General features: G+C 30.6%; 2 protein-coding genes across 2 annotated transcripts; both read right to left on the bottom strand.

The window, feature by feature from the left end:
• Window positions 1-10,268: 10,268 nt before the first annotated feature.
• On the bottom strand, window positions 10,269-15,387 carry LOC120200357 (calreticulin-3-like). The gene is made up of 13 exons (XM_039201226.1): window positions 15,251-15,387; window positions 14,126-14,233; window positions 13,779-13,971; window positions 13,404-13,662; window positions 13,238-13,294; window positions 12,734-12,781; window positions 11,990-12,076; window positions 11,842-11,899; window positions 11,336-11,403; window positions 11,000-11,149; window positions 10,814-10,909; window positions 10,695-10,721; window positions 10,269-10,430 (listed from the first exon to the last, which is right to left on the bottom strand). Exons 1-13 carry the CDS (start codon window positions 15,348-15,350, stop codon window positions 10,419-10,421), a joined length of 1,263 nt encoding a protein of 420 aa, XP_039057157.1. The 5' UTR covers window positions 15,351-15,387; the 3' UTR covers window positions 10,269-10,418.
• Window positions 15,388-20,343: 4,956 nt separating this feature from the next.
• Window positions 20,344-25,497, bottom strand: LOC120200358. The gene is made up of 6 exons (XM_039201227.1): window positions 25,252-25,497; window positions 23,293-23,496; window positions 22,733-22,849; window positions 22,423-22,572; window positions 21,578-21,636; window positions 20,344-20,633 (listed from the first exon to the last, which is right to left on the bottom strand). The coding sequence occupies exons 1-6, from the start codon at window positions 25,420-25,422 to the stop codon at window positions 20,498-20,500; spliced, it is 837 nt and encodes a 278-aa protein (XP_039057158.1). The 5' UTR covers window positions 25,423-25,497; the 3' UTR covers window positions 20,344-20,497.
• Between the last annotated feature and the right edge of the window lie 727 nt (window positions 25,498-26,224).

Below are 26,224 nucleotides of genomic sequence, written 5' to 3'. Positions count from 1 at the left end.
GGGTCGGGTTTTTGGGCCACCCGACCCGACCCGAGAAGAAAGGGTTCTCCACCCGTGACCCGACCCGACCCGACAAAATTAATGTTTCACCCGACCCGACCCGACCCGAATATATGACTTAGAAACCCGACCCGACCCGAAATAATAAAAAAAAATTTAATTCAATGAAAACAGTGACTTAATTGAAAAAAATTATATATAGAGGGATATTATTGTAATTATCCTTAAATATATAAGATAAAATTATATATCGGATTTTTTTACCCTAAACCCGACCCGACCCGACCCGAACACGAAATTTTTTTAAAAAAATCCGACTCGATCGGGTCGGGTCGGGTCGGAACCCGTCGGATTCGGGTTGAGTTGCCATCCCTAGGGTAGACTACAATTTAGCATCTAAACTATTTTTTCACTCCATTTTTGTACTTAAACTTTATTTTTTTTCAAAATCATATCTACGTTTAGATTAGATTTCATTTTGGTTATTGACGTATCACCAAAAGATAATGTCACAACATCAATGAAAAACAAAAAAAAAGTCACATCATCGATTCTCTTAATTTTTTAACTACGAGTATCAATATGAAACATAAACTAAATGTCAGGTATGAACCTAAAAAAATAAGTTTGGATACCAAAACAGAACAAAAGTCCACCTATTTGTGTGGTCCTGTTTTGGTCACTCAATTTTTGCATTCTTTATAAATCATATCGAACATTACATTTTGGTTCCACTAAGGTCATCTCTTGTTAAAAAATTAATGATAATATTAATGTGTCACTATAATGTAATGTCATATCATTATTGAATAAAAATAAAAAATTACCACGTTAGTAATTCTATTTTTTTTAATGGCGGATGACTAAATTGAAATCAAAACGTAACGATATGTATGATTTAAAAAAATAATTAGGTGATAAAAACATACTCATAAGAATAAATGAGTAACTAAATACTTAATTTACCCTAAATAAATTTTTTAAAATAATATTAATTTTCTCTCTTTTTTTCTTATTTCTTTTTTATTTTTGTGATCGACGGCGACATCAGTTTTAGTGTTGATCGCTGACCGTCAATATTTTTTTTTACTTTATCATAGTATATCTTTATATTTTTCTTATTTTTTATTTTTAATAATTCTTCCTTTTTGGCACATATTCTTCTGTCTTTATGACACGTTTTCAGTCGTTTGGTTGTTATTTTCATTTATCTTTTTTTTTTCATGACTGGATTTAATATTGCCATGACAGATCAAGATGGCGCTTTGTCGTAACGTTTTTTTCAAAAGAAAATGAATTTTATTTTAGGCTATATGAAAAGTTAAGTGCTTGGAAAATCAAATAAATTTTAAATTGGTTGACTTAAGAAAAGATTCGGAGTCGCCATCGATATCTAGGTTATGTAGGTTGAGTTCCTTAAAACGTCTTAAAAAATAATTTATATAGAAAAATTATTTTTAAAGTCTGATTCGGTTCGAATAAGGATATAATTTTTAGGTCAGATCGAATTGACCAAAAATCCAAGCTATGCCCATCCCTAATCCAACATAGCTTTTAAATTAATATAAATGCTTACTAACTGAAGAAAAGAGAATTAAGGGATGGATATAGCCTCAATCTGATCACCAATGTGAATAAACAGGGCATCAGGGATGTATTATGCTTCAATCCAAAGGCCATCTTTGAAGACTTGCAAACTAGGGACCTCGTTGGGCACCAAAACGGTCACCTAAAAAATGTCCTTTAAAACAAATTTAGAATCGAATTTTATTAAATGATGATGGGAGTCGTCATCGACCTTTCGGTTAGGTAAGTCAAATAAAAAACGTCATTTAAAACAAATTTAATAAAAAAGTCATTTTAAAGATAAAGCATGTCTTTGTTAACCAAAGATTTGTTTTAAGGGCTTGGGATTAAGTTACGTGTGGGGAAGGATTAGCATCCCACAACGTTCCAAAATTGGTACAAAATTGCTTAAACATTGTTATAACAATGAAATTTGTAGATTCGAATCGAAGTTTAAAATATAATCTTTTTATTGACAATCGGTCAATTTATTTTGAGTTATTTGTTAAAACCTCATATTAAACATGAATCAAATAAAATAAATAAAACAACATTATCTAAACAAATTTTTTTTTTATTTTTATCAAATCATTCTTGATTATTTTTAAGTACTCTTTTTTTCAAACGTCGTATTAAATCTAACTACCACAATAGGTTGCACTTTTCACGTCCATTCTACAAAATTTGTTTTTGAACATTCATATGAGCCAATATAAGAATTAATGGTCAAAATTATTTAACCTAAGGACATTTTTACCATTTTAATAAAGGTATTTAGAGCACATGGATCATATTAATTTCTAATAAATCAAGATAGGCACGTATGTTAAATAAATAACACTAATAGACAAAACCAGAATAAAGTTAGATCTATAGGGACCTATTGGCAATAATTTCATGTTTATTTTATAGTAATCGAGCTAATTAATGATCAATATACATATTTAGTAAAACCAGGAGGACTTGAAGCATAAATATTACAAATCCTAATACATAACAGATCGGGGACTAAAATGCATTGAAGATAAAATGTAGTGGATGGAATTGAACATTCAAGCAAAATTTAAGGACTGAATCATGTATTTACCTTAAAAACATATAAACATGCATAGTGGTTAAAATGGAAACGGAATAAAACTTGGAATTCAAATTAAGAATAGAAAAAACATTCATTTTAGTGACTAAATTGAACTATTACAAACTACGAATGGCTGCAGAGAGCATTAATCCATGTACTAAAACATGCGCCAAAGACCATTAAAATGATATTGTTTTCACACGAGCATAAAACCCTAAAAACAAGGCAAAAAAAATGGCCACTCTCCTTATTTTGCTTCTTTTTCATTTTTTGCCAATGGGGAAATTTCATTTCTCTTTGCCCTCTCTCTTCTCCCTCCCCACCGAGGGAGGTCAAAAGTGCTCCAACCGCCATATTCGACCACCGTAGACGGTGATCAAAAATCCTAAAGTGAGCCAAAAATGCTCATATCCTCCCCCTAAACCCGAAAACACCCCCTAAATGACCTAGAACCCACTCCCTTGCCTTAATCCTAGCAAGTTAAAAAGAGATACCTTCGGCGTACGACAGACTTCTCACTTGGACGGTAAACTCGAATGCTCTCGGTAAGAAACTGTAACATCCTCAATATCGGGTTAGTGACCAAATTGTAAAGTTTTAGAAATTGGTGATTAAAGTAGGATAATTGAATAGTTCAATGATTTATTGGAAATATGATGAAGGTTATTTAGTAATTATGGATTGAATTAAAGGGTAAAATGGTCAATTGACAAGTAAGATTTTTATATTTCTTTTATAAGATAAGAAACCACGTGGAAAAGAAGAATTATCTAGAGTTTTCTTTCTTCTTCTTCCTCCTCCCGTATCTCCAAGCTCAAAGGTGAGTTTCTTTGTTTATGGATTAATTGTTGATTTTAAGGTTAGGTTTTGATTATTAGATGATAACTAAGCTTAAGGAAAGCTTAAGTTATCTTAAAATCAAAGTATGATGGAGTTAGTAGGGATTAAAGATTTAGGGTTCTTGGGTGAAATCTTGAAATAGAGTTCATTAATCAAATTGAAAGATAAATTTGACTTGTCAAGGGTTAAATTAAGAGATATGAAGTGATAAAATGAGTTTTGAAACATGTTGGAAATCTGGTATAATTCTTGAAGTTAATAAAGAGAAGAGGATATTAAGGTTCAAGACGAGATAAATGAATATAAATGAGTTTGAATAGGAGTAAGTAAGTTAAGAATACGAAATGGAATGATGTATGAAGTAATTAAGTTGAAAAGAGGGGATTTTCGGGCATAAATTGGATTTTTGGGCTATGTGCATCGATGCACATTCAAGGTGCACCGATGCATCAAGGGTAAATTTCCAGAAATTGTTCAGTGTGTATCGATGCACATGAAGTGCATCGATGCACCCTTAAAAATGGAAACATCGAATGCAATTTATGCATCGATGCATAAGGAATGCATCGATGCACTTCAAGGGAAATAGAATTATACCTTTTTTTGTCTACGAAATGATAGATTGGAGTATATCAATTGGATATTGATATGTATCAATGTATGATCATATAGATATCGAGCACGAACAAGTCCCGGAATGATTATCAAGTCAAGATTCGATCGAAAGAGATGAAAGCATAAAAGTGGATTGGAACTTAATGAGGCTCAGGTGAGTGCATACAAGTTAGTTTATGATGCTTAATGGAAATAAGACTTGCGACGAGTCTATTTCCTATATTAGAATGCATTAATTTATGATCATAGGCATATGTTTGATTTGGGTATATGTGATATATTTTACAATATGTGTTAAATGATTTGTGTGAATACATGTATTGTGATAAGTATAGGAATTAATATGAATGATCTATATAATTACATGGGAATGTGAAATAGGTTATATGATAGGTGACCATACATGTTAATAGTATACGTGATCAATTATAAGAATCAATATAATAGATTTATATGACTACATGAGAAAGGTGATGAGTTAAATAAGATTAGACTATAGAGTAATATGAGAATAATATATTAGTGAAGGGAATTGAGTATAAATGATGATACCAAACCATAAGATAAGTATTTACTTATAGGATAATATGATATTATATGAATATTAAATATAACTTTATGAGGAAGAATTGAGTGTTATATGATTTAGGTATGGAAATGATCTATGTGTAAGTAAATTACGTGATTATGTGACTATGTGTGAAATAGAATAAACTAGGTAAGTATAAGGTATGTAAATATATGGTGATGGAACAAAGTATGTAATAATACAATGTTATTTGAGTTATTTAACAATACGTCATAAGATTACATGCATATGTAACGTAAGTTATAAGATAAGAAAATATGGGCTTACAGGTATTTGCGGATATATATATATATATATGAATAAGGTATGATATACGTTTATGTAAAACCATGCAAAGTGATATGAGAAGGGAACTACATAATTATGTGATCATATAAGAATGAAATAAAGAGCCATGTGATATATGCCATGAGATATATGAAAGAAAAAGTATATGTGATAAGTGAAAGTGAATCATATGATTATATAAAGATGTTCTACGTGCAAGTGATCTACGTGTATGTGTGATTTATATGGAAATGAACTACTTGACTACGTGTGATCTTATAAAAATGTAATAAAAAAAACTATGTGTATATGCGAATGCGTGATAACATAAAGATTAATGCCCATGTTATGTGTCATGAGAGCTAGAGGTATAGTTGACATGCCAAGAGTCGAGGGTCTACGTAGTCCTTCGGGATATATATGTATTCTTTGGAACTTGTGTGAGGTCTTTTGAGACACATACTTGATCCTTGGCATATGTATATGATTCTTAAGGAATGATATATGGTCCTTAGGGACAACCTTATATGGCACTTCGGTGCATTTCTACGCGGTACTAGGGTGTAATTCTACGTGGCACTTCGGTGCATTTATACGAGCTGTGGTGACAGCATTAGTGCACAACCTCTATAAACTCACATATCTATAGTTCTCAGAAATGTACATAGGCTAGACAAAGATATAACAATAAATATATTACATGTGAAAAATATGCTTTTGTGATATATGTTGATATGTGTATTGCACGAGTCATATGATGATATGTGTATTGTTTGGTTACACGAAGCATATGTTGGTTAACAAGGTTAAGTTCAAGAGGATATGATCAACACATATAAATGATAATAATATGGATAGTGAAATAAGGCTAATGATAGAAATGATGAGTGAGGAATATATGTGTTTTTATATGTAATGATACATATATTGCATATGTGTTACAGGGATTTGTTACATGAATAAGGGTATGAGTGATAGTAGTAATGGTTTATACATGATTACAAGCTATAGTTTATATTTTATGTTTATTGCCTCACTAAGTCATCGACTTAGCGTGTGATTGTTTCACACGTAGGTTACCAAAGTGAGAAGAGTAAAGAGCAATGTAGAGCAAGACAAGTAAGTTATTCTTACCAAAGGTCAGATCAGAAGAAAGGTGAATAATATGTATTTTAATACATAAATTTCTAGTTGGCATGTATTCAAGATAATATATTGTATAAGCTCTGAATAGTTCGATAAAGGTTTTGAATAAGTTATATGTAATAATAAATTTTAAATTACTCACTATTTTATACAAGTAAAGGTTTTTGAAAAGTCAATGTGACACTTCGGACTCAGATCCGGGTCGGATACGGGTTGGGGGTGTTACAGAAACCCTCATTTTTTCGTCTCTCTCTTTGTTTTGTTCCTGAATTCCTCTCATTTTGTTGTGTGTGTGTTTTCTCATCCCCTTTTATAACGAGACCCCTCCCTTTTTATTTTTTATTTTACATGTGCATAAAAAAAGATCACAGATTTTTTTGTTCATTTTTTTTATTATTCTTGGCTTCGGGTGCTCTGTTCGAAGAGGAGACATCGACGGGAGACACGTTTTAGGCGGAGGTGACATGGCCGAAAGAACGGGGGTAAAAAATAACCCCAAGGTCCCTTTGGCGATTTCTGCGATGACCGATGAGAAATCCGACAGCGGTGATGAAAGTAAACCTCAAGCAGTAAAGAGTACCAGACGCGTGCACCTCATGCGGGGAGAAGGGAAGCTAGGTGACGGCTATTGCTGGCAAAGGGTTTAGGTTGAAACCCGAGTTTGGGTTGATCTGGGTCGTTGGATCAATCTTGATCCAATGGCTGAGATCTCGCGGCGTCAGGGTTAAAGGTGTGAAACCCTAGTTGTCCCCTCTTCACGGGTAGACCACTGCAGAGCTTCAACATTAGGCTTTTGTAAAAAAAACATGTTTGGCCTGCTTTTTTAGTTAATGAAATTTCTATATACCCTTTGTTTAATAATAATAATGATGAAAATAACAATATCAATAATAATAATAATAATAATAATAATGATAATAATGGTGATTTCAATAATATTTTTATGTAATAATAATAATAAATAGTATTTAAAATAGGTTGGGTAAAAATATGGTGACTACACATTTTAATTGTTATCACGTTGATCTTCTCTGCTTTGGACACTCAGATTGGATTTGATACGCAATTTGCATTCGTGAATAGAATTTTCACGTCGCTCAATTTTGATTTGTGATTTTTTGGTGACCTTTCAATATCCCCATCCCCTTTTGTTATTTGTTTATCGATGCGATCAGATATGTTCGTCCTTTTATTCGAGTTTATTTGGTTAGGTTTTTTAATATTTTCCTTGTATGGTCTTTTTTATATTAAGTGGCTAGTTTTCTCGTGTTTAAGAAAATATTTTTATTATGTGTTTAGTTTACGATTGTGATTGTAAACTAGGGATGACAAATTCACCTGTATCTGACGGGTTTCGACCCAATCGAGTTGGATTCTTTTTTAAAAAAAAGCGGGTTCGAGTCAAGTCGGGTCAATTTTTTTAAAGGGTGAAGTCGGGTTCAGATGGAGGATGAAGAAAACTTTGACCTAACCCGATAATAATAATGTAATTTCCTTAAAAAAATTATTTTTAATTAAATCCTTAATTTATACCGGGTCAAGTCATGTCGGATTTATACTCTAAAAAATCGAGTCGGATGGATGATTTATATTTTTCGGGTCGTATGTAGAATATAAAATTTTCGTGTTCGGTGGAGGGTGTAAATTTTCAGGTCGAGTTGGGTTGACCAAAAATTGGACCCAATCCCGACTCGTTGTCATCTCTATTGTAAACCTTCATTGTAATTTAGATATTTTTTTTATTTTTAATAAAACTAGTGGCATTTATAAAAAAAAGAAGGAAAATAATATTCCTAGGGACGAGTTAAAAGAAAGATTCTTGAATCAGTTTACCTCGACTTAAAGCCATCAAAGACTCTATGATATTGTTTTATTCACATCTAATATGTTAAATTTTCACCTCTGAATATGAAGAGATATGATGCTAATACGAAAGGAATATATTATCAATAGAAAATTTATAAAAAAAAATAATATAAACAATAAATTTTAAATCAAATTATATCTGTCAACCTCTGTTTCTGCCTTCCTCGATTATGAAAGAAAATATGACACAGTACATGTATTTATGTGAATTAGGTTGCTCTATAATTACACAATTAATAATGGAGACTACCTCCAACCTCACTCACTTGACAAACACAACATATAAAAATCATAAATTGCACTTTGGTAATTGTCGAAACTGTCTTTCGGGTGGGCCCCGGAATTAGGCTTCGACTTAGATTAAACGAATTGGAGTCATCGCCGATCATTTATTTTAAAACAAATGGGTTGATCAGATACCCTATTTCTTACCTGATATGTTTCTTTCCAAAGATATGTCAGATTTGGGAGTCGGTTTCAGTCAATAAAGGGTTAGCACCCTTGAACTGCCCTTTTGGTACTACACAATTTCCAGTTGTCTTTGTTGCCTTCGAAACTTTGCAAAAAAAAAAATCTTTGATTGCTCCAAATTTTTTGTTCATATTTCGTCTATCAATTGTGTGTTACAATAGTAAGTTACAATGGTTATTTATAATACTTATAGATCCTATTTTTAGGAGTTTGAATCATAGTAAAACTCTATCATATTTTTAGGAGTTTGAATCATAGTAAAAATCTATCATATTTTTAGGAGTTTGAATCCTAGTAAAACTCTAACGTTTTGTTTTTTTTTTCTAAATCCCACTAAATCGAGGTTGTTGAGAGTGTTGTACCCGAACGAAAAGGTATGTTGACAGTAATGTATTAATGGAATGTAGTTTAGGTAGAGTTTTTGCATTTAAGTTATATTTTGATTCATAAATTATAGGGAAAAGTACACAAATGATCCTTCGACATAAGGTACTACTTTATTAAGTTCATAAACTATTAAAAGTTACAAAATGATCCTTAGATTATAGAGTATTGCTTTGTTGAGTCCCTCGACTATTGAAAGTTACAAAATGGTCACCCGACTCTTTCCTATGTTCTAGAGTCATCATTTTTCGTTAAAAAATTGGTAGTTGTTTAAACTTGATGTACATGATGACTGAGATATGATAGTCGTTTGAGATTTTGTGATCAAATTTTATCATACCATAGTCAATAAGTTAATGTTTAGCTTAGAATATAATCCATTTTTTAGCAGAAAATGATGAGTTTAAAAACATAATGAATAGTTGGGTAACCATTTTGTAACTTTTAATAGTAGAGGGGCTTAATAAAATAATATCTTATAATCAGGGGTCCATTTGCATTCTTTACCCTAAATTATATTACTATCATTTGGTATTTGTAAAATATTATAATTCAATGTGTCTTTAAATTTTTAAACATGAAGCATGTGATGTGATATGTATATTAAATTAAAAAAGTTGCATGACATTTTGAGAAAAATATAATGTGACATAAAATATATATTAAAATAAAAAATTTAAAAATTAGAAACGTCTTAAAATTAAAAAATATTATATTTTTCAATTTTTAATTTTTTTATAAAATTATAAAATATATTTTTTAAAATTAAAAAAATATTAAAATATACATAAAGGCTAATAAAAGTCTAATAATTTATGATTCTTTTTAAAATATTGAGGGTTTTCTAATTTTCCTCTATTTTTATGATTTTTCATGATAAATATTATATATTATGTTTTAAAAAAATAATGAAAAAGAAACATCATATAATTCTTAGTTTTTTTAAAACATAAATTTTTGCAAAAAAGTTATTACATATTTTTTTTTTAAAAAAGTAGAAGTTTTTTTAAAAAAAATACAATTTTAAAAAATAATAAATCCAAAAAATACAGAAAGAAGCTTAAAATATATATTTTATAAACATTTAACATTTTTTATTTTAAAATATTTTTTACCATTTTTTAGAAGTTTTGGTTTTTTTTAGTATCTAAACTTTTAATATTTTCAAAACCATACCTAAAGTTTAGTTTTTTTCATTTTAGTATTATGTCATTAGAAACTTTATTTATTTTTTTGTTTCATTTTAGTACATGCTCAAAACTTAACGTCAAGTTTTGAAAACATTGAAATTTTAGGTACTAAACCTGGCCAAAACTGATAATGTAAGTATTAAACGTGTTAAGTTATTAACGATGAAGTATTAAAAATAAAATGAAAACTAAACGTTAAGTATGATTTTGAAAAAGTTGAAAGTTTAGGTAATTAAGATATAGAATAAAGAGAAAATAGACTAGTAAGGTTTATTTCCATGCATAACGTGTTCTGAAATTACACAATAATTTAGTGCAAAAAATGCTAAGCTTAAGTAAACTCTGTTGACTTGATTCAGCTTTTTCAACGACAATAGCACAAAATGAAAGGAGCAAGCTAGACCCTTCAAAGCTCATCCTGCAAACCAAACAAAAGGACTTGTTAGTGTATGACGTAAATAAGGGACAAAATCAAAATAAACCAAAATTTAAAGGTCTAAATAGGCATTTATCGATATATTTTTTAATGATAAAAAATATTATGGAGGCAGAGACCCTCCAAACCCCTACATAACTCCGTCAGTGCACAGGTTCGAAGTTTCTTAAAGAAATTTATGTTGTTTTCAATCATAGAGTAATTACATAAACTCGAGAGCTAAGTCAAGTAGAAGTTGATACTTACATGATCATCGATGTAATCGCGAGGATGCTGCAAAGAAAAACATCACAGTTACAAGTGTTTCGATTTCAGATTTAAAATTTAGGATGTAAGAAAGATTTTAGTAGGAAAAGAAGACAGACTCTTCTGTATTTGTCTCTATAGCGATCCCGATATCGTCGATCGTAACCCCTTTCTCTTCTTCTCTTCTCTCCTTCCTCTCTTGCTCTTTGTGCTTCCTGCAAGTGTTTCAAAATCGTCATTCAAGGAAAACGAGTTTCGTAGTAAAATTCATGGATGAACATAGGGAGCAAAGGTCTGTTGCCAACCTCTTCTTCTCGTGCCTTTCGCACTTTCTCTGCTTCTTCAAATGCCTCTTTTTCGATCTCCTGGTTGGCAAACACCTCATCTACCACTTGTTTCGCGTACTCTGCATCATCACATATCAAAACATTGTCGAAAACCGAACCAGCTTTCACCTGTTTCGTAGAGATAGAGGAAGGATTTTATATCAGAGAATATAATTAAAAAAATCTAAAATATATGATAATTTTATATTTTAAGGGGACAACTGTCCCATCCACCTCGCTCGATCCATCCCTGTTGTTCGGTATAATTCAAATGCATCATAAATCAAAACAGATATCCATGTTCATTAGAACTACCTGCCAAACTTCAATGCCCACGTATTTGATAGGCTTAAGCACATACAGATCAGGATCATCTTCAAACTCTGGGGAGAAGGAGCAAATTCTTCAATTACAAATATTCTTATCTTGAACAAATACAAGAAAATTAAAGGATAAACTACACATTTGGTATCTAACTATTAGTTTTGATCCGTTTTAGTACATAATTTTTTTAATTTTTTCAAAATTATACATAAAGTTTAATTTTGTTTCATTTTAGTACCATGTAGTTAAACATTTTAGTTCCATTTAAAATTTAACGTCAAGTTTTGAAAATATCGAAAGTTTAGGTCTTAAAATGAATCAAAACTGATAGTTTAGGTACAAAACATGTTAAAATTTTCACAGTGGGATACTAAAATGAAATAAGAACTAAACGTTAGGTATTGTTTTGAAAAAATTGAAAGTTTATTTATTAAAATAGACCAATTAGGTACTAAATGTGTAGTTTACCCAAAATTGAAACATGCATTGCAGGGTACCTGGATTGTCAATATAAGGAATCTTCCATTTGCCCTTATAGTTAGGGTTCTTGATTCTCTGTAGCGTAAAAAGAAATGTTGCATTGATGAGAATCTGCTGTAAAAAAAAACTTAGGCCTCATATTTGCTTGTTAGCATTAGAACAAACCTTGGGTTTCCATGGTCCTCTGTATTTCGGATTCGGTATCTTTGGTGCTCTCCAAATACCATCTTCTTCTTCATCCCAATGATCAGGCTAACCAGTGAAAATAACATGAGTTGATAACAGAAAACATGGGAGTAGGGTGTAAATTAACAGTGTCAAATGAATTGTTCATGAATCATTTGTATAATGTTCGTTTATTAAGCTAAATAAATGAGTATGAACAATTTTTTATATTAATTTAATAAACAAATAAACATGAATAGAGATGTGTTTGGTTTGTTTATGTTCACGAACAAGCTCATTTACTTGGTTTTCTATTCTTTTTGGTGAAGGAATGGACTAAATTGAACGTAGAATGAACTCTAGAGTTTAAAATGTGAAGCCTAATAAAATTAAGGACTAGTGTCTTGATTTCACCATTTTTCTTTGCTGGTAAATAAAAAGATAAACAAAGAGTGTGCAACTAAGGTGTTCGTAAACGCTAAACGAATATGTTGGCGAACATATAAATGAATATGTTCGCGAATGTTAAACGGAGTGAGCACGAATAACTTCAAAAATAAACAAACGAACATGTATTGAACATGTATTGAACATGAACATCTTTAAAAATAAACAATCAAACGCTAACACAATTTTATCGGTTCAAGCCCGATTCATTTACACCCTTTTACATGCAAGCACTAAACATAACCAGGTGCATGGCTAATGGCTTAATATCATATGCATTATGAGTTACAAACTAACCTCTTTAGCATTAGGATCTGGAATTTCTTTTGGAATCTTATCATAACCCTGCAACATCAAAATGACGTTAGACATATTCAGTATTTAGGTTTATATCATAAATAAGTATCTAAAGTATATTTTTATATAAGTACCTAAAATATTTTTGGTCAAAATAAATACCTAAAATTATTTTTTTTGTTAAAATAGGTAGCTAAAGTATTTTATGTTAAAATAGATACATAAACTATTCAAACATTTTCAATTAAGTTCTAAAAAAGTTAACACGTGACATTAATTAAAGAATACTTTAAGTACTTAAATGAAACCAACTGAATACTTTAGATCCATATTTTGACCAAAAAATACTTTATGTACCTAGTTTGACCAAAGAGATAACTTTATATATTTATTTTGATAAAAAAATACTTTAGGTACTTAAATAAAAAAGATAATATATTTTAGGTACTTATTTGTTATATAAGCGATATATCAAGTGAAAAAATCATTGACATGAAAAGTTACCTCAGGTTTAGTGGCATTAGGATCATCAATGTATTCTCTATCATCCCAATCAGCAGGCTGCAAAAAGATAAAAATTTAAAGCTTTGACCATGCATCTGGCCCAATAATTTTGAAGCATTTTAGGGTTTAACCGAAACGTTATCTGATCTACACGATTTATTATCACCTTCGTAGCTTCGAGGTCTCTGATTTTCCGGGGAGGAAGAATGTCCCAGTTGGAATACATGGTACCGGAATCGCGTTCGCGGTTATCGATGAGTATACTGTAACTTGCATCCGGCCTAAGAATGAAAGTGTAGAAATGAGTCAACTTGTCTGTTTCACATTCCAATTCCTTCTTGATGGGGTAATTCTGGCCTTGGTAAGAAAGTATAACATGGAGCTTCTTTGTTTGTGTGCCACATATATCTGGCCCAAACATTAAGCTGCAGGGTAAAAATCTGTGAGGATTAGTCCGAACTCACTCGAAGCTTCAAAATTATCAAATTTTTTTAACATGATATAGTATAAATTTTCTGGTGAAATGAAGTTTGAATCAAACCTATATGGGGTGTCCCCTCCAAATTTCTTTTGATTAACGAATCCAGATAGAAGCTTGATGTATCCGCCGCCGCATTCAATGTCCTGCTCGAACCGGATGGAGTATTGGAGGACCAATGTCCTGTTCTTATTTGTGAACTCGGGGATCTTTGCGGATATCGCAAAATGTTTAGCATCACCGGTCGTTTGAATACCTACAGAATTATACAGGTTGTTATATAACAGTAAAGGTACCGTCCGAAACTGTTATTGTACAATGACGATACTCGTAATGATCATAATACCACCTGTTATTGCTGCACAATAGAAAACTTGATCGCAATCGTAATTTAAATCAGCAGGGATTACCTTTATTATCAGGATCTCCAGACCACTTTCCGGGAGTGTGCTTGAATGATCCTGCTTTTCCTTCTGTTCTTTTCCAATCAGATTTTACCCAATTGCGTTGCCATCCGTCTGTTCACAGCATGGAGGGTAAACACAAGCAAAAAAGAAAAAGGATAAATTATGTATTTAGTATTTAAACTATCAGTTTTTATTCGTTTTAATACCTAAATTTTTAATTTTTTCAAAACTATACCTAATGTTTAATTTTTATTTCATTTTAGTACCCTTCATTAAAAATTTAATGCTAAACTATCACTTGTAATATGTTTTAGTATCTAACATTTCAATTGTTTTAAAACTTAATGTTAAATTTTGACGAGATACTAAAATGAAACAAAAATTAAAGTTTTTAACGACGGAATACTAAAATAAAATAAAATCTAAACATTAGATATGATTTTAAAAAAATAAAAGTTTAGATAAAAAACAAATTAAAACTAATAGTTTAAATAGCAAACTCGTAAATTACACAAAGAAAAACATACGAATTCCAAATAAAGAAAATAAGGCAAAAAAAAAGATAAAGAAAGAAGGAACAAATGGCAATACAAAGCAGTTAGTCAACGACCTCACAAAGGTTTTTTCAGGTGATGACGTAGTAAACTGAATTTTTAAAAATTATTGGGTAAACTTGTATTTAGTATATAAACTATTAATTTTGATTCGTTTCAATACCTAAACTTTAATTTTTTTTAAATCATATCTAATATTTAATTTTATTTTATTTTAGTACCTAACTTTAAAAACTTAAAGCGTTTAATATCTAAATTATAAATTTTGTTCCGTTTTAGAACCTAAACTTTCAATATTTTTTCAAAAATTAACATTAAATTTTGAACAGTATAATTAAAATGAAATAAAAAATAAATTTTATGTATAATTTTAAAAAAATATTTAGAGTTTAGATATCAAAATAGATCAAAACTAAGAGTTTAGGAACTAAATGTGTAATTTACCCAAAATTCTTTTTTTTCTTCTCGGTAACCGAACAAAAACATTCCATTGCCGGTGCCAAAGTTGGATCATAGTTTCAAACAGAAATAATGAATCAGAAAAGAGAGTATGAAAAAAAAGGAAGAAAAGTACCTTCGAAACGCTCTTCGAAAATGATTTCCGAAATAGAAAACCGAAAGAAGAACAAAAGGAGGAGCAGTTTAAGCGTGAGAATTGAAGAATGCGACGCCATTAGAGGAAGAGGACTTCTGCCTTGCCTGCTGGGAAGAAGCTTGAGCAACTTATAGAATGCTTCATAACTCATTCACCTTCATTCTTCCTATTATATACGGAAATGCCATCCATTGTTTAAATAAATCTGGGTAAAGTACACAAATGGTCCCCGACTATAAGATAATGCTACACTGAGTCTCTCGACTATTAGAAGTTACAAATTGGTCCTCAACTATAGAATGTTGCTTTGTTGAGTCTTTCAACTATTAAAAGTTGCAAAATGGTCACCTGACTATTCATTATGTTTCAAACTCATCATTTTCTATTAAAATTTGGTAGTTGACTAAGTTGGATGGTAACATGATAACTGAGATATGATAGTCATTTGAGATTCTAGGATTATATTTTAGGATAAACTATGCATTTAATACCTAAACTATCATTTTTTATCCATTTTAATATCTAAACTTTAATTTTTTTCAAAATCATACCTAAAGTTTAATTTTTATTTCATTTTAGTACCCTTGTTCAAATTTTTAACGCTAAATTTTGAAAGAAAAATTGAAAGTTTAGGTAGGTGCTAAACGCATTGAGTTTTTAACGGTGGGGTAATAAACTAAAACAAAAAGTAAATGTTAGGTATGATTTTAAAAAAATTGAAAGTTTAGATACTAAAATAGTCCATAACTAGTAGTTTAGGTACTAATTGCATAGTTTACCCTAGATTTTATCATATCACAATCAGTATATTAACGTTCAACTCATAATACTGTTATTTTTTTTAATAAAAAATGATGAGTTTTGAATATAATGAATAGTCAAATGACAATTTTATAACTTTTAATAATCAAATGATTCAATAAAATAATACTCTATAACCGAAAAATTATTTTATAACTTTTAATAATCAAAATACTTAATAAAATATTATTTTATAGTCGAGAGACGCCCTTAATTAATTTGTAGCGGGAATACAAAGTGCTTGCCGTTTTAATTGAGTTAAGACCCCACATTCTTGTAATGATTTGCACCTTTTGGGGTATCCATAGCCTATCACAGGTCCGGAGGACGTTGCATTGTCCAATTGTATTGCACAACACTTGGAATTTTATTTGGAAATGACAAGAAAACAAAAATATTACTTTCAATTTGATATTTAAGTCAAAATTGCAAGGAAAAACACATTAAACCAACTTAAGAAATTTGGGAAACTTTTAAAAAAATTGTTTAAAAACACTTTAACGTTTGATTAAATAGTTATTTTGATTTTTATTCTTTTTTATAGCATCTTGGGTCAACGTTTTATTTTAGGTTAAAAAATATCATCATGTTTGATTAAATGATGATTTTAACTCTTATTCTTTTTTTGGATCATCGTGACTCTGGATGTTTCATTTTAAGACAAAAAATTTACATTCAATGATCGTGCCAAAAAAAATATTGAAACAAAAATACGCCAAAAAAAAAGAACGGTAAAAACACAATGATGCCAAGGGGAGAAAAAAAAGGTAGTGGAAGGAAGACAATTTCAACGTGCATCACTCCATTCATCATAAACTCATTTCTAAGAAACTACACTTTGTGGAGAAATAAATATTACAATATTATTTATTTATTATCCGATAAATTCTATTTGAATCACTTACGAAATACGAGATATTGAGTGAAAATAATATTTTTTTTATTAATTCGAGATAAATATAAGATAATAAATGTTTAAAGATAACTCTTAATCATTTGAAATTAAACGTTTACATTTCTGATACTTGAATCGGAGCCCCCAAGAAATAATAACTATTTCTTTATCCTGAGTTCGTTCGGTTCTTGTGAAAAATAATAGATTACTAAAAAATGAAAAAATATTTCTTTTTTAGGTCTTTCCCTGTGAAATGGGTAGGGACCATTGACCGGCTGACTGTTTCAAAGTCAAAGTCTTCTGTTGGGTCTCCCATCCAATTTCCAACTCAGTCCACAAATAATAGCCACAAGTGTTAATGTCATCCCCACAAAAGGTTTTAGAAACTTGGGTAAACTACACATCTGGTATTTAAGCTATTAGTTTTGATCCGTTTTAGTATATAAACTTTTAATTTTTTTCAAAATCATTTAACTTTTGTTCATTTTAGTATTCCGCAATTAAAAATTTTATTTTTATTTTAGTACTTGTTCTAAATTTAACATTCAATTTTGAAAATTTGAAAGTTTAGATACTAAAATGGACTATAACATATAGTTTAGGTACTAAACACGTTAAGTTTTTAATGGCGGGTACTAAAATGAAATAAAAATTAAATGTAACTAAGTATGATTTTGAAAAAAAATGAAAGCTTAGGTACCAAAACGGATTAAAACTTATAGTTTAGGTACTAATCGAATAATTTACCTATATCTTAATTATATCGATAATATTAAGATTCGATCAAGGATAGACTGATATAAGCAAATGGGGCAATCGTCCCTCTAAAATTTTACATATGATATCAATATTATATACAAGTAAGGATAAACTACACCATTACTAACTGAACTTTACTCTTTCTTATTTCGCTCATTGTACTTTCAATTTTTTAATTTACTCATTGAACTTTTGAATTGTTCATATTTTGGTCACTTTAAATTATTTTATTATTATTTTGATATGACATGGCATTTTTTTATTATTATTTAATATAAAAATAATTTAAAATATAAAATTAAATTTAGATGGTGGTCGACGATGATGAGATGGGATGATGATTATTTTAAATCGTCTTAAATTCAATAATAAAAAATATTATTTTATTATTTATTTTAAATTATTTTTTATATTTAATAATATATAAAAATTTCATGTTATAGAATAATAATAATAATAAAATAATTTGTAGTGACCAAAACGATAATATTGTCTCCGAAATTTTTATGTACTTAATCTGAATATTAATTATCTTATATGTTTAAAAAAACATTGCATCAGCATGTGCACTATTTTTTTTTTGAATATCTGAAGAAGTTAAATGATGATTTTCTAGAGCGTTTTCTAAAATATTTTTTACCATTTCATTATGATCACCAATTAACTTAAGAAATTAAAAAAAAAAGGTTACCTTGATCGATTGAATTAGTAGAATCATCGTGTCCTCAAAGTGCTAGATATTGACTCGAAATATGTCAAACACAATCAACAAAAATAGTTAATCTTATTCGATTACTACTACGAGCTTCATTTGATTACCTTGAGTATTATGCTCAAATCAAGTCCCTATAAGAAAATTAAGGATAAACTACACATTTAGTATCCTAATTATCACTTTTGTTCAGTTTTAGTTACCTACCTATTTTTTCTTCAAAATCATACATATGTTACATTTTGGTTACTCATTATTAAAAAATTAATGATGATATTGACATGTCACTATAAGGTAATGACATGTTATCATTAAAAGAAATTAAATGGCAAATCAACAATTTTATTAATTTTTAATGGTAGATTACTAAAATGAAATCAAAACGTAACGTTAGATATAATTTTGAAAAAAAAATAATAATAGTTGGGTGACCAAAATAGAACAAAACTGATAACTGAGATATTAAACATGTAGGTTACCCTAAAACTTGTACATTCTCATAGGCTTTAGTACAGGCCATAGGGGATGTCTTGGTGAATCTGCCTTAACCATCAGTGATTTTTTATATTCAAAATGTGTTCTGTGTGGGGAAGGAAGGCTGATTACTCAGAACTTCCTTTCTGCTTTTAGGATCCTGCATTTTTTTAATAACAAAGGGTTAAAGTAAAAATAAACCCCTAATTTATGTGTTTTCTTTTTCTTTAAGTCTTTAAACTACTTTTTAGTCAAAATAAGACCTTAAACTATTATATGTAATCATTCTAAGTCCTGTCTTTTTTTCAGTTAGAATTTCTTTCAGCTAATAAAATGTAACATATCACACAAAATTAGGTACTTATTTTAACTAAAATATAATTTATGGATTCAAAGCAAAAAATATGTATAGTTAAGAGACTTATTTTGATCACAAAATAAATTTACCTAAAGTGTTTATATATAATAATTTAATGATTTATTTGACCAAAACATAGTATAAGTACTTATTTTTAGTTTAAGCCATTAACAAATGGAAAGGAATTAGAGGTGAAAGGTCAACATAAAAAGTAGGCATAATGTCAAAAATAGCTCCCAACGTTTATCAAAATGGTCATTTTGACTTTTTTTTTTGAACAAATTAGGCGTCAACATTTTATTTTGGGGCAAAAAAACTTCTTTTATAGATGAAAACCATTAGTTAATATACGATTAACGCTCTAAAATATGAGTCTTTTTAACCTAAAATGAAATATTGAGGGCTAATTTGCCCAAGAAAAAAATAATAAGGGACAATAATTACTTTATCAAATGTTAGAGGTCTTTTGTCCTAAAATGAAACGTTTAGGGCCAAAATACTCCCCAAAAAAAGAATTAAAGTGCAAAATGACCATTTTGATAAATATTTGGGACTAATTTTAGTATTATACCTAGAAATTATGGTGCATACATGTGATTAAACCAGTCATGAAATTAACCTTAAAATCCAATTTGATCAAATGAAATGTTTAAACCCGTGTTTGCCAAGAATCCTGTCACCCTATGTAAGAGTTATCATTCATCACTATTTTATGGGTCAGGATCCACTTACCCCATGTAAAATTAAGAGCTTTACACTTTTTTAGAATCATTGAATTGAGGGAAATCAATGACTAAAATTAACTCATTTTTCTTTTTCAGTGAATATCTATTATCATTTTCTACTATTAATTTTAGTTTTTGATTTATCTCATCCAATGATCCTAAAAAGGTATAAAAATCTTAGTTTTACATTGGATGTAAACGGATCCTACCCCTATTCTGTTGTTTAGGTCTAATTCTGTTGAATGGCTAAAGCCTAAGTTTTCAAAGATCCAACATTTCACAATTGAAGCATAACAAAATGCATATAAAAAATTATTTCCTTCCAATATTCAATGAACCAATAAGAATCCACTTGACTCGCAATGAAAGGAGCAGCTTGAGCCCCCGTTCTCATTGTTAGCTCTACAGACCGGAAAATGGCTAACCAATTTGTATAATTTACAGGCAAAACCTCTCTTGGTCTGTCTCCAAACAATTTATATAGACATTTGAAGGCATTGATTCAGTCCAGGTAAAAGAGAGTCACAATTTTCCGGAGATTCTTTGCTTCTTGGCACGTTTCCATCAGCAATTTGCTATCATGGAAAGCAAAGCAAATGACTTGCTGTACATGTGAAATGATGTCCCTATTACACAGCCTGAAAATTTAACCATTCACAGATTGCATGTAAGATGAAATTTTGTCTACCAATCACAAACATTCCCACTTGCAAGAAACTGGCATGGATGGCCTCACCAGTTCACGAGCAAAACAATGAGCTCAACAAAAGACCATGCGTGTGACAAGCTAGATAGTCTTCAAGCAAGTTTTGTGACTCGATAACTGATGGGTTTACTTCATTATCTAGCATTATGTTAAAGGTTGTGATTATATATATATATATATGTATGTATGTTAAGTTACATATATAGTCTTTAACTACTAATAAGTACAAGACAAAGGAGGATGTTTCAGCTATTTTTAATTTATGGATAATTGTTTCTCTAAGCCTCATTTCCATCCAAATCATATCCAGAGGCATCATCTATCTCACTCTCTATCCCTTCATCTTATGGCACCGATCTAGGTGTATAATAGGAATCGATGACCAATCAATAATAATTTAACTCAAGATAGCACCATATTCTCCACTTTTTCATTAGTATTCATTTCTCTTAAAAAAATCTCGGCTGTCTTCATATAAGGCTTGACCTAGGTTAAACTGAATAGTAATTAACATGGAAAATTAAACTAAAAAGGGAACTAAGCGAACTTAACCAAAGTCAAAATGAGTGCTGACCAACTTAAAAAAGATTACTGTATCACATTAACTGCAGTTAGAATTGTAGAATCATGAGTTTCCAATGCTAACCAAAGCTAACAAGCGCAGTTAAGTGAATGAAAATCGGTTGCTAGAACTGTTTAGCAACCACCTTATTATGCAACCATGTTATAAGCATCTCAGGAATTTACTGCCTATCAGCATCCATTGAGATCTTATCACAATCTCATCATTATTAGCTTGAAACCTAAAATCAATGACCGATTCCACCTGGAGGTTTGCTGAAAGTATGATCAGAAAATTACAGAGTTATGACAAACCTGCTGGCTTCTAGCAGAGGTAGATGATCATTATAAGGCTTCTCTATCACAGTTTTGACCTGAAAATTTGAGAATTAAACATTAAATCACCCGAAACAGAAATATAGAATTTCAGTTTCACCTTCACAATTAATTTGAGATCTTTGGTAAAACATGCAATTAAAAATGTTTAATGATCTAACTTCACAATAGGCAACGAAACTCTTCATTACAACCAATGGCTCCCAGCTCTTGGACCATGGTGGTTACAATATTCTATAAAGCAATATAATCCGAGATATAAAAAACTTAAAATTTTGTGTTGCATTTATGCCCCATCACCTAAGACAGGATCAAAAATGAACTTCTCAATAAAAATTTCAGACACTAATGACATTTAAGTTACAGAGTGCTCAACTCAAAAGCAGTATCATCATTAAGTTACCGAATCCTAGGAATAAACAGTCCAACGAGATAATTGAAACCAACTGCAACCATAAGCCACATCCTACATTGGGCGTGAAATAATTAAAACCTAAGTACAAGACTGCTTTCCAATGACACCAACAGAAATTTCATTTATAACTTCCAGTGATTAACCAGCAGCATTGCATCAGTAACACTCAACACAACTTAATTAAAAAATAGCTAGAGGTTTAACAGCACAGCTTCCCACGTTACAAGAAACTTGTCACAAATTTTCAATAGAATCTCCTTCTATGATTTAAAAAGCAACAATATTTACTCACTGAACAAACAAATCTAACAAAACACAAGAAAATTTAGCAGCATCAGATGAAGCCATAACAAACCAATAGCACAGACAAGTTTCCTAAAAATGACTTAAATGCTATTTACATACTTACCTTTTCCAACAATTCCTGGTTCTCAGGTGGTTGTTTCTTCAAGCTCTGTGGCAAAATTACTGTAAGCAACTCTGGTTTCTCTGCTCTTAAAGCACCTCTGATGACAGCTGCATTAGTACCTGATGCACCTGATGTATAAATATGGTTTTTCTGCAAGCCACGTTAGCAGCATGGTCAAAATAATTTTATGAGGAAAAATAGATTTTTTCTTTGAGAAAAAAGACTTGAAGACTTGGACCAATGTAGCCAGTATCAATAATATTGAGCCACATATAGAAGGGCAATTAAAAACTAGAAGCATGGCACTCACAGTTATAACTAATGCATAGCTAAGAATCTCAATAAGCTCTTGGTGCATGAATCCCATATTCCGTGTTCCAAAAAAACCAATAGCTCTAGGCCCTTGCTGCTGAATTGCCAATAACTCCTGCAAAATATATGACCACATAGAGAAAGTTAGCAGTCAAACTCAAAACAAATTTCAAAATGCTAAAAAACAGTAATTGTTTTCAAGCTGTAATGAAGACTTGGCTAAGACATGAATAACATATCCTTTATGATTAAAGGTCAATATTAGAAGGCCAAATATCCTCTGCTCATTTCGTAGTAATTAAACCAAAGACAATAAGTTAAAGAAATTGTCATGTTCCCAAACTTTCATTTCACAAGCTACCAAAAGTTCTTGCAGGGCTGTATCACAAGGCGCTAAGAAAGATGCACAAGTGAAGGCATTTGTAAAAAATCTGTTATAACCAATAAATTACAGGGAAAGTAGGAGCTTCCGTTGTACAGGCTCAGTTCTTTACTAGCATCCGCAAAAATAAAAAACATTGAACTTAAGTGGTATTGTCCTGTATAAAAATCACATACCTGCAAATAATCTACATCAGGAGATGGTTTCATCTCCGACATCTCCGAAACCATAACTGCCCCTGATCCCTCCACAAGAGATTGGACTTGTGTTGGAATTTGCTTCCAAGTATCTTCATCAGAACCAAATAAGCAAACCGCATTCTCCTCGTCATATATATAGCCATCACCCTCTTGCTCTCTTCTAGTATGTCCACAAGGCCACTAAACCAGTAAATAAAAACAGAATCCCTGGCAGTAAATCATTAGTGAAAACTAACTGCCCACAAAGAGTGGTGATCAACCGAGAAAGACTATAATTTTCAGACATATTGAAAATTAAGCATCCTTCAATCAAAATATAAGAGTGGAAAGAGATTCATCTGCACACAGCAGATCATACAATTTAAACATATTCAACAACTGGGATTGAATATCTGTTATCGTAAACTTAAAAAATTATCAAAAAAATGTGATGTGGGTTAGATTGGTGTCACCAGATAATAATAACATAACAGATACAGGAAGATTGATCAATTAGATGCAAATTTTACAAAGATAGAGAACCAACTAAACGAATTCATAAAGAGTGCAAGCCTTTCTTGCCCTAGCAACTCAAAAATCAACTTTAACAAGCAAGAACCTCATGGGACATTTGCAAAAATAAATTAGAGTGGTGTTTTACTCGTCAATAACTTATTAAGGGATCATAATGAAACACATTATGCAAAACCGATGCCTTGGAAATATCCTATTTCATGCAAATTAAAAATTGCTGAAAACTACACCCAGGATTACACAAGCATTTCAATTAATATTTCGTAGTTCAAAGGCAATAACCAAATAAGAAAGTAGCACTGCCAATAATCAACAATAGAATTGCTGACAGCCTGACAGAACATTATCTCTCTCTCTCTCTCTCTCTCTCTCTCTCTCTTTATCTTTCCACAGAAAGAATGCACCGCACTGTTTACTTTTTCAAAATTATCTTCCTCTCACCCACATTACAAACAACCTACTTCCAATAGCAACAAAAACATTTGGAGTGGAACAGAAATGAAGATGTCATAATCAATAGAGCCAGTACAAGATCGTAAGAACAAATCGACTGATCCCTTACACCAGCCTTCTGTTTGGTTTGAGGTACAATTTCTCCTGCTCACCAATGGTAACCGACCACCCCATATTGGGAAAGAAATGGATATTATTAATTATCACCAGAACAGCATATGATTTTTCTCCAATATGAAACATATATTTTTTTTATTAAAATATTTTTAACTTACAGATCGCCATATTAATAGCTTTGTATTCATACATCATATATAAACACGTGTTGAAGGTAAAGGTGAAACAACATATCTAAAGAGTACTACCTTCATTGAACACCCTTATAATTCCCTATCCAACACTACAACAATATCTACATCAGTAACCAGGACCGAGGGACTGACCGCACCCCTCGAATTTTCAAATTCCTTTATATTTTATATTTTTTCTTTGTATTTTCTTTTGGTTATCTAATTTCACATCCCCAAAAATTTTATAACTCCGCACCCTAAAATTTTAATATAACTTCTTACATCACACACCCTGACATAAATTTCTGCGTCGTCCCTGTCAGTAACAGAGATCTAAGTCAAATCACATTCATCCACAATTGATATAACCTAAGTGTTAATTTCTTTTTTTTCTCAGGAACATATAGCTATTCTCACACAGACAATGCTACACTCTCACCATTTTCAACAACTTTCCGAGGGAATAAACAATCAAAATGTCAGTTTTAGGTTATTCTCCCTATACATCAGAAACTACATAAATGGCTCCATAGATTCATAATTCAGGCACTTCATTATAAACAATTTTAAGACAAAAACCAAGCAGAAAACTGAAAACCCCAAATTCAAAAACAAGTTACTATTCCCATTGAAAAGGAAAACCAAACGAAACATAAGGAAGAGCTTGAAAAGATAATACCTTTTTCTTGGAGAGAAAATGCGGGTTTCTTCTGAAGGTACACAAGTGATGAGAGGGGAAACTAAAATTAGGGTTCGCGGAAGAGAAATAAGAATTTGAGCAATAAGGAGATGGGAATCTGATAGGGGTTGTTGATGGCAACAACAGCTTCATCGGTATAGTTACGCTCATTTGCTTAAATTATTAGCTGATTATTCTGATTGTTTCTTTTCCTGGGCAACTTTTCTCACTCGCTCTTCCCAAAGCTTTTAATCATGAGATATATATATATATTTATATTATATATATATATATATATATATATATATATATATATATTATAGAAAGTTTAGAGAAAGTTAAAAAAGGTCAAAAGGCGGATCTACGTATTTATCTTCTTGATCCCCAGGTCAACTAAGATTGGTCGATGATTAAGCCCCAATCTTTATGGTGAAAGTAATGAAAAAATTAAAAAAAATTACACAAAACGGTTTATAATGATTCAATTTCTAAATAAAATTTACGTCCATTAAATTAGCTATTCACACACAAATTTTTTTCAAATTCATTAGATTTATTTACTTTTAAAGATGATGTGTAACCATATAACATCTCTCAAGATTTACATCTCCTAGAGTAATTACAAATTTTAACAAACAAAAAAAAGGCTTAATACTAAAATAAGTGGTAAAACTATATCGTTTTTCTTAAGTAAGTGTCTAAACTACTTTTTGACTCATCCAATTATCTAACGTTACAAACATTATCACTTTAGGTGTCTCAGTCTTAATGATCGTTGTCCTAACCATTTTTTTATAAATCGATTAATTTAAAAATATAATTATGACTTTATTTTGAAAATTTTGAGATTTTATTAATTTGAAATTTGATTTGAATTTGGAGTCGCTATCGACCTTTGGATTAGGTAGGTTGAATACCTAAAAATATATTTTAAAATAATTTTAAGTAAAACCATTTTAAAGACAAAAATTGG

This window comes from Hibiscus syriacus, unplaced genomic scaffold (assembly GCF_006381635.1).
Source record: "Hibiscus syriacus cultivar Baekdansim isolate YM2019G1 unplaced genomic scaffold, ASM638163v2 tig00005939_pilon, whole genome shotgun sequence".
NCBI classification, from domain to species: Eukaryota; Viridiplantae; Streptophyta; class Magnoliopsida; order Malvales; family Malvaceae; genus Hibiscus; species Hibiscus syriacus.
This window is presented reverse-complemented; position numbering and strand designations above follow the sequence as displayed.